Consider the following 10,277-nt stretch of genomic DNA (forward strand, 5'->3'; position numbering starts at 1 on the left):
GCTATCAATTGTTTCATATAGTAGGTAAAATGATTTGGTTCAGTACTGTAGTCTCTTAGTGTGTAGTATAACATTAAAGTGTTTATAAAGTTATTGATGAATTTATAAATTATACATAAAAAATTAAAATATATTTTATCGAAACTATATTTTTAAACTACAATCATTCAAAGGATATCTGAGATATTTCATTAAAAGAAACAAATAAGTTTAGTATTTTTTTTAAATATCAGTTTTCGAATACTATAAATATATTTGTGGTCACAAAATAAATAGTGTGTTATTAAATATAGGAAATAATAAAAGGAATTCCTTGTGTAGTGTTATACGACATTTATAAAAAATATTACCAGGCTTTCAAAGTAGTGATTTAAAGTTTTATATTATAAACAAATTAATTTTAGAAATTTAATTACATACCGGTGTAAAAATATTTATGATTAATACGTTTTTTGAAGCTTAAAGATGGAAGGCAGAATCGTAAGTAGCAACACAAATTTATAATTTTGTTTTTGACATTAATGATTTAACTCATCAGAAATTGGTAACATTAGCTCAAAATGTCACCACGTCTCAAAATATCAAAATATGTTATTGAGGTAAAACTTTTATCTTTTTATTTAATAATTTTGTTTTTCATTCGGCTTTTAAGAGTTAACACTAGAAGAAAAGTCACATATAATTTATCTTAATTTCTGTGACCATTAATAGAAATTTTATACGTCATCACTGCAGTGCGTGCATTCATCTTTATAAGTTAAAAAATAATAATTATTACTTGAAAAATTATGTTCTTTTTAGAGATTATCCAAGATCGACACGAACGAAACTACAGGATGCCTTTACGGCCTCATGTACGACAGCACATTGCTGGTTGTTGGGCTAAGTTTAGAGTTTTTTGAGGATGAGAAAAACACATATCGGCAACTACTTCTTCATTTACCTGCTGAAATTGAGTTGTGCGGTGTTGTTAAGTTCACTGGTTCACTATCTATAGAATCTAAACCGAAAGAAATACTCCAGGTACAATTAAAAAAATTTCAATATGTTTATAGATGTTAGAAAGACTTAAATAAAATTAATAATAGGTTTCTTCTTTAGAATGTGGATATAACTGATAATCCTCTGTTTATCATTATAAATAATGAAAAAGATATAAAGGCACATTTCCTCGTACATGATAAATTTGAAGAAACACCATTTGAAGTTCTTCAACCAGAAGATCTCTGGAAACAGTTCACTTATGTACGCTTAAACACAATTTTACCATTAACATGCGAAGCCACTATGACCGGTGTGAAAAATATTATGCAAAATAAGAGAAAGAAGGTAAAATAAGTTTATATTATAAGAATTTTAAGAATTATATGTTTATTTAAATTAATTATGTAATCTGAAAAATATGGAAACATTTTCTACTATTACTTTAGGCTAAACTTTAGTGTATCTTAATAAGATTAATAATGGTCATAGTATTTATATTCTTATTCACAGATAGCATCAGGACAGGTATCTTTCCACATAGATGGATCATCAGTATATTTATTTGGAGTAGACTCTGATGTTGGAGTCACAGGTACTAGTGTTGATACTGATATTGGAGAGTTGATCGACTCTCTGAATCCTGAACAGTCCTCTAAGAAGAAGAAGAATATTATAAACAAAGTTGTTAGTATATTGAGCTCTACACTTAGTAGAAATTTCATTATATATTATGAAATTTTTGTTATAACCTTAACAAGATATCTTGTGTTTTTTGATACAGTATTATGCTCATATATGAGGAAAACTACTTAAGTAGCGATAGGCATTAATACTACCTTTTGTCTCACCTGGTTTCATGCTTCTTTGATTTTCCTGTATTTTATTCTGTGGATTGATATTCAATAATATATTTATTAAAACTGAATATGAATCTTTATATTTTTTAGGAAGTAATGCCAGTTAATTTAGTTATGAAGGCTACAAAGGATATGTTTTCGGACAAATTAGTTAAAACAGCTGTTAAAATGATGACCACACAGAGGAAACGTAAGTTCTGAATTATGTTAGAAAGTTTTATACAAATATTTAATCATCGTAGGTTCAATTTTGTCTTTTAGCTGAATATGATATTCCATGACATAAAAGTAAAAAAAAATTATTATTTACTATAGATATATTGTTTATAGCTCAGAATCTACTTATGTATATAGGGTAGCAACCAGAGGTTCCAGGAACACTATGAAACTTACTTACATGTATATTATAATAAAAGTTACATAACCTATTCCTAAGACTACATGATTGCCCCGATGTTAGGATAGCAATCCCATACCATAGCTTGTTTGGTATCAGGAATCTTCTGGTGCACACGGCTTGGTGTTCGTTCCGCGGAGTCAGCGGTATCACTCGTTATATGATATTTTATCCATACAACGATGTTGCCCGGCGATTTTCATTTATTTCATAATATGTAGCGCATATGTAACAATCTAGAAAGCTCCAAATATTGTGTAAAACTATATATTTTTTAAGAAATCTTGAGTTGAAATGTGTGATTTTTTGATCATGTCATGTATTTAATTATGTGTGATTTGTTTAACCTCTATACCAATTTTATATTTATATTTTTTATATTTTCCAGCTGCATTTTGTATAAGTATGCCGCTAAGAGTGGACACATTGGCTCTTGTACATAGAAATACTAAATTATCAGAACTGTACAATGTGTTAGTTGAAGCTACTTGTCGCTCTCTAAAACTATTGGAAAGTGTTCTGTTGGAGCAATTAGGTGAGTAACCATTTTGTCGATAATAATATTTAAAGAACTTAATGCTAATAATTCTGTATTTTATTTTATATCTGTTAACGAGTGCAGTTCTCCAGACAAAATCTTTAAAATTATTAAGAATAAATATTTTTATTACTAATTTTGAAGCTTCCTGAATTAAAACTACATACCATCAAATTATAGATAATATATATAATAATAAATTGTATTTTTTATTATTGTTTAGGTCAAGAAGGTATTGGAGATGGAGCTGGTTTACGTCTGCCGGAAACATTCCATTATTTGCCCCAAGAACTGGGACACTTTATCACCAGAGTCGTGCCAAAGGATATTCCAGATGAGAGCATGGGTAAATATCAAATACATTTAAATAAAGTACTTAATATAATTTATGAGCTATAAAAGGTCATATATCCATATATCCATATAATTTTTAGTATTAAAATTCATAATATTTTACTTGTCAATTGTTGGAAAATTAATGGTGTCCAAACCTACATATATTCTGCCATACATAAAATTCTAGTACATATAATAATTATTATTATTAATCATAAAAATTGCAGAGAAGGAAAGGCGCATACTCCATGAGCAACTGGGTTTATCTGTACAAAGGCCTATATTTAGACGGGGAAATGCTTATAATTTCATTATAAGTAAGCTTGTTAATCCACATGAAGCGATAACTGTACATTCTTTGAAGCCTGACGTTCGAGTGGCCTCGGTCAGAGGAAGATACATCTACTATCATTACATGCAAGATAACTTCAATGATGACGGCTGGGGTTGTGCTTATCGTTCTATGCAGACTATATTTTCTTGGTTTAGGTAAGATCTAACTCTAAATACAATCCTGTATCTAAAATTAGTATTTTATTTGTCGTTTTCAACAAATGATTCCTATGTTTTTTATGTTAAGATTTAAGTAATGACATTTTAACTTTCATCTTACAAAATAATATTCACATGTAGTTGTAAAGCATTTAATTTTATATTGTATATAAATTTTTATTATTTCATAGGTTCCAAGGTTACACATCAGTTGAAGTACCCACACATAGAGAAATCCAACAGTGCCTTGTTAATATTGGTGATAAGCCTACATCATTTTTGGGTTCCAAGCAATGGATAGGTTCTACAGAAGTGATGTTTTGTTTGGAGACCCTTTTAGGTGTGCAATCAAGGATTATTTTTGCTAACACTGGATCAGAACTGCTCAATTACACCCCAGAGCTTGTTCATCATTTTGAGAAACATGGAAGCCCTATAATGATAGGTGAGATAATTTTATGTATATATATAAATTAAAAAAAAAACACTAGCAATGTAATGAAGTCTCAACCTTGGACACCGAGGGGAACGCGGGCGGTAGGCGTGTTTTATATAGGTGTCTGTCTGTCCTCTAACTTGTTTTGCAACCTTTTCCTTGTCTTCCAGTTATTTTTCTTTACTTAAACTCGCTCTTTTCTATTTGGAGCAGATGATATACTAAAATAAATAAGAATAAATGAAAAAGGGATATCATTTAAATTGGTTATAACCTAGTTATCTAGAAACAAACAACACATATTATATAGTAACATAGTAAACAATTACAGGCGGAGGAGTATTAGCACATACAATTATCGGGGTGGAATACAACAATATAACAAATGAAACGAGATACCTTATCCTGGACCCACACTATACAGGTGTTGACGATATCAACACTGTTATAAGCAAAGGCTGGTGCGGTTGGAAGAATTCAGACTTTTGGAACAAAACTGCTCACTATAATCTATGTTTGCCACAAACAAAACCATCTATATGATTAATTGATCATACCTTTGCATTTAGGAGTTGTGGAATTGGTGTATGGGCTAGGTTATGCTCAAAATATAATAACTGTGATAGCATTTCCAGTTTTCTTTTTTTTTTTTTATGTCGAAACGCTAGTGTTGTCACTAATATGTTGAAGCATTATCTCTTGTTTGTCAATAATTTATTTAGAGTCAAATAAAATGTGCCCGCTAAGACATTTCCTAAGTCAGTTCACTTGCAGCATTTATTCGAATGTGTTAAGACTGGTTTGGTTGTGTATCGAAAGCTGATTTCAATGTTCTATTTTACTAATTTATGTGTAAGTATATTTAAAACTATGGAATTACCAATATTCGTAATAAAATGAATGCTCTTACATTTTTTTATAGTACACTAACGCCATCTGCCTTCATTGTAGTATTGACACAATCTTGAATGTTATATTTTGTATCAATTAAACTTATGATTTTATAAACTGTCTATTTATTTCACATATCATAAATAAAACATATATAGTGTTATTTTTTATTTAAATGTCTAATGGATAAACAAGATTTATGGCTTAATTACACTTAACTCTGTAAAGCTATATACAAATAAATCACAGAGAATAACAATGCAAATGTAAGTCGTTCGAGAAATGTTTACATCTTAAAGCCCATGTCTAAAATTTTGTTTAACAGTAATAATAAGGTTTTATAGTTATTGTCTAACAATGTGAGTGGGTTAATCTTAATATTTTATATTTACCAATACATAAATATGGACTATATTATGCCCTTTCAATATTAGGTTTTATAGTCTTTAAACTAAATAATGTTTGTTTTGGACAAGAAGCTATGTGGTTACATGGCAAAAAAAAAGAATTCGTAAAATTTACTTGAGGAAATATTAGAATTTTTTTTTAACTTATAAATTAATTTCAATTAATCCATATTTATCTGATTATGAGATTGATAATATTTGAAAACAAAATTTACCCTTTAAGTTGTTTTAAATCACATAGCTGTATATGATCATTGAACTGGTAACAATAACAGTTTTATTAACAAACTATACTGTCTATGCCTAAGTTTATATAGATGCAAACAAAAATCTGACGTTTAAAGAATTTCGAGATCGCAGTGTCGTATTTGTGGAAACTTTTTCTGAAAAATAAAATAATGAAGTATATGAGACGAATTAAATACAATTAATATTCTAAATTATTACACAAGGGCAATTGAAGAAGCGTCTGGTTTTTGTGATATATCAGTAGAAGTAAAGATAATTCTTACCCGTAATTTTAATTCTATCCTATCAATTTCACCTCCGAGCATGTCAACTATGTTCTCTCCATGTTTCAGGAGGAATGCCTCCACATGATCTATTGTATCAATTTTCTTTATATCCTAATGGAACATAAGTTTGCATTAGAGACATTTGTAATTAAAATGTCTGGACTTTTACTCGCTAGTTAAATTTCTACATTACCTCTAATAATACATTTAAATCGTGTTTTTCCAAATAGGATCTGGTGAGAGCTCTGCCATCAAAGTCTACTTCAGCCTAAAACATTAAATTGCATGGTAAAATTGTAGCCAAAATTAAATAATATACATTTTTTGTTCAACAAACCTTATATCTAATAAGATTACTTCCTATATCTATACCCTTGACATCATGAATGGCTCTGATCATGAAATCTCTTTCAAGGACACTGTTGATTTCATCTAACTGCTCCTGTGGGATTGATCTGAAACAAGTAAAGTTCCTCATTTATTTGAAGATAGAGAACAAAATCCATTTCCAAAACAAACAATTGGAAATCACAATGCCATCACCATGTAACTATAAGTTTCATGAATAAATATAAACTCATTTCAATATCATTAAACTTTTTACGCCATTTCATGTAAAGGATGTATAGACGGAGGAAATTAGATTCAAATTTTTACATTATTTCATATAAAGATTTATAGACGCAGAATAATATGCCACGCAACACACAACCACAGGTCCCCACAGACCTGCCGACCAGAGCTCCTACGTTGCTCAGTATAATGAAAGAGGCGACTCCACCCAGCAGTGTGCCAACCAGTAGACAGCCAATGGCGTCCGGCAGCGGGCTGCCCGTGTACTGTGCGATGGCCATACAAGTGCCGGCGACCACCACCCCCGCCACCGCCGCCGTATCCTCGAACAGCACCACGTTCACAGAAGGATCTGAACTTCTCATCACTGGAATCACATAAATTTGTCTTCCTTGATGATTTATACTACTGAGTTGGTATATATCTGCAATGGTGACATATAAACTCGGTCTCCACGTTGGAAACAAGTTGAAAATTCTTTTGTCTTTAAGGTGTTATACTTAATATAAAAAAGACAACAGCATGAATTTCATTCAAGAGTGACTTTTTATGAGTATACAGAAAGGAAAAGATATATGATACAAAATGTACGCAACTACCCTCTAAAACGAGTAACCTATTGATAATAAGTAGCAGACGGGAAAAAGGTGGTGATGATCACTGATGAGCACAATATTATATAATTTCTAGGTACATGTACTATAAGATGGATAACCTTTATAGAAAACCGAAACCCTTATGAAGCCTTAAAATATTTTCATAATCGACATGTCTTGGAATCAAGAATAAAGCAAATACCTTATTGCTTTGATCTAGATAACATTTTTAACTCACCATATTCATACAAACTCATATGAGCTTCTTTAGCTCCTTTTCGAATCGCACTCAGGGCAACCATAAGTGTCGCACCCTCGGAAACAACAGCTCCGCCGAGCACGAAGTATGCCTAAAACGAAAACTAATTGAATTCTCTTTAACAAAATTTATATAAAACCCAAAAAAAATATTGTATCACTTGCCCAATAGAAGTCATGTAGGGGCTGTGGGTCGAGTATACCAGTGACTCCGTGATAGAATGAGAGACCACATCCAACACAGAATATACCAACTCCGGATATCAATGAAGAGACATACCTCATGTTGGTGTAACCATAGGGATGATCAGGATCAGCGATCTTAAATTATAAATCACAATACTGTGATAAAAAATAATATTCTAAATAATAATTAAAAGTAAATGAGTAAACAAAATGTATCTCATAAATTAAGTCATACAAAAATCTTATCGCCTCCACACAACCCTATTTTAATAGGATAAAAAAAAATGAAGTATAATATAATTTTAAATTTACTAACATCCAATAAAAATATTAATTAATATATTATAAAAACATTATACAAACGACTAGACATACATATGAGAGATACGGCAAGCGAGTATATTATATAGAAAGGTTATGATTTAAATCCTAAGAATTTTTTTCTTAGGACTCTTGACCATAATAAGTGATGAAATTTTTTAACAAATTTTACAGACAATTAATTAATTTTAAATCAAACAACTACCATATGGCTGAGTTAAAAAGGTCCATTAAAATATTCACAACTTTTTTAGCTTCCCAATTAATAAAATATGTAATACTATGAGGGCTAATTCTTATTTTATATAAAATATCAAAGCTCAAGTTTAAAACATGTTGCCAGGTATAGACATACTTCTATTGTATTTTACAGAAGGGTTTCAAAACACACATCATTTATATGTAAATAATATATGAATAAATAACATTGAAACATGCATAATTTATAGATTTTAACCCGAGGATTTTAAATCATTAATTTTAAATTTTATTCAAATCCTACAAATTTATTCCTTTATATCATTATTAAAATACTCATCGCATCATAGGTAATGGAAGAATTTGTTTTTTTTTTCTTCACTTACTTGCACTGACTTGTGTATTCCATAAGCAAGAATCAGTTGATTGACGGTATCGGCTAAAGAGTGTATGCACTCAGAGAAAAGGCTATGGGATCCTGTATACAGCCAGGCACAAAGTTTGAACAGGAAGTTACAGCCATTGCTAAAAAAAAAAATAAACACATTCATTATAAAGCATTCATTAAAGAAGCATTATATCTTTAATGAAACTTACATTCCAATAGCTGTCAATACAACTCTACCAGATACAGTTTTTAATCCCATCTCTTCGACACCATGTTTTAAACGTTTATGTCCCATTTCTCTTCTGTAATTCCTAAGTCTTCTTTTTACAGTGAATACATCTAAATAAATTGATGTATGAAAATGGAATAATGTTTGTATCAAATAAAAAACCCATTCAAGAGTTTAAATAATTCTTATTTTCATTACCTTGTTCATATCTCCGTCGGTCCAATTCTCTTCTGAGAAGCTCTTTGTCCAATGATTCTTTTGAACCCCATACCTTAAACATATTTTGAATGTTCATTGCATCAGAGAAATTTTTTTTTTCAATAATTAAGAAAAAGTTATCATAAGTTGAAAAAATAAAACATTGTAATTTTTCTTTTTGTAGATTGGGTGCAAAAATTACTGTATTCCTGAAAGATTTTAAAATGTTACTAGAATCTTATGTTCTTATAATATTACCTCAATAGCTTTAGCTTCAACATCCTTCCTATAATGAACAGTTATTGGTGGTTCAGACTCATAAGGCGATCGTCTTAAAACTTTTGGCAATGTCTCTAAATCAGTTTGCTTTAATAAATATTCTGTCATGGCTCTCATCGGAGTTATAAAGTTACGTTCTGTATACGATGCCGAAAAATCAATAAGCAATCTTTTCTTTTCTGAAAAAAAAATTCACATTATATTTACTTTACTACACAGTTGAAGTGTCGAAATGCTATGTTGTTCATTAACTTACTTGGAGGAATAACAGACTGTTTTGTATCTGATTCCTGTTTTGATTTTTCTATAGTTACTTTAGTGACTGTATTATTGGCGTCTGTTTCTGTTTTAACAATAATGTTATCCAAAGTCTTCTGTTTTTGTAAATTTTTATCTTTATCGTCACCAACAGCAAGTGAGGCACTATTTTTCGTATTTTTATCATAGCAATATGAAGATGTATGTAGACATCTATATAATTTCGTATTTGGATACCTTACGAAATTTCTCTCGCTACGTAAAATGTAATAAGCTCTTACATTCACCAAATTATAAGTTTTAAATTGAGAGTAATGTATCCCAAGTTTTCTACAAAGGGAAGAGGCGACCGACGGCAACATGATCATTTTTATAAATAAATATTGTAAGAAAGTATTAGAATTCGAATAATACTTATTTCAAAAGATCTAAACAATGATAGAGTTCATATTTGTAAGTGATATACTTAGCACTCGATGATTTGTGAAATAAGGATTTATTATATGAAATACTTTATTTAAGTAAATAAATCTATTTCCAGAATTTTAAGTTTTTGTACAAGTAATAACTATCAGGCTTGTGTGATTTGTCTGTTATCTATTTTGTCAAAAATGTCAAGCCGACATAAATGTCATAAATGATTACCATAATTACGATATAAAACACTGGAATACCTAGACTTAAATCTTTAGACCAGGAGACAAGATGTTTGTATAATATTATGAAAATATTGTAATTTATTTATTATAATAATATATTAAGTAAAGCATAAAAATAATAATGTTATTTAATAAAACCGTACAATGCAGAGAATCAAATGATTAAAAATGATTTATACAGTTATGGATAATTAATAGATTATTTTTTTTTTTAAATCTAGTGCCTTAATTTGCTAGATTTCACTGCAAGTTTTTTGATTAAAAATATGGAAAGGACGCTT

General features: G+C 29.8%; 2 protein-coding genes across 2 annotated transcripts; one reads left to right on the plus strand and one right to left on the minus strand.

The window, feature by feature from the left end:
- The first annotated feature begins 471 nt into the window (after positions 1–471).
- On the plus strand, positions 472–5,048 carry LOC116766172 (probable Ufm1-specific protease 2). The gene is made up of 10 exons (XM_032655907.2): positions 472–599; positions 802–1,023; positions 1,102–1,329; positions 1,495–1,668; positions 1,932–2,031; positions 2,627–2,773; positions 3,000–3,122; positions 3,340–3,601; positions 3,796–4,049; positions 4,372–5,048. Exons 1-10 carry the CDS (start codon positions 561–563, stop codon positions 4,581–4,583), a joined length of 1,761 nt encoding a protein of 586 aa, XP_032511798.2. The 5' UTR covers positions 472–560; the 3' UTR covers positions 4,584–5,048.
- Positions 3,896–9,927, minus strand: LOC116766374 (proton-coupled zinc antiporter SLC30A9, mitochondrial). Its single transcript, XM_061522765.1, has 12 exons — positions 9,336–9,927; positions 9,059–9,258; positions 8,801–8,873; positions 8,583–8,712; positions 8,372–8,510; positions 7,446–7,601; positions 7,261–7,372; positions 6,583–6,793; positions 6,191–6,308; positions 6,047–6,121; positions 5,851–5,964; positions 3,896–5,721 (listed from the first exon to the last, which is right to left on the minus strand). The coding sequence occupies exons 1-12, from the start codon at positions 9,703–9,705 to the stop codon at positions 5,677–5,679; spliced, it is 1,743 nt and encodes a 580-aa protein (XP_061378749.1). The 5' UTR covers positions 9,706–9,927; the 3' UTR covers positions 3,896–5,676.
- Positions 9,928–10,277: the final 350 nt, after the last annotated feature.

This window comes from Danaus plexippus, chromosome 15 (genome assembly GCF_018135715.1).
Source record: "Danaus plexippus chromosome 15, MEX_DaPlex, whole genome shotgun sequence".
Lineage (NCBI taxonomy): Eukaryota > Metazoa > Arthropoda > Insecta > Lepidoptera > Nymphalidae > Danaus > Danaus plexippus.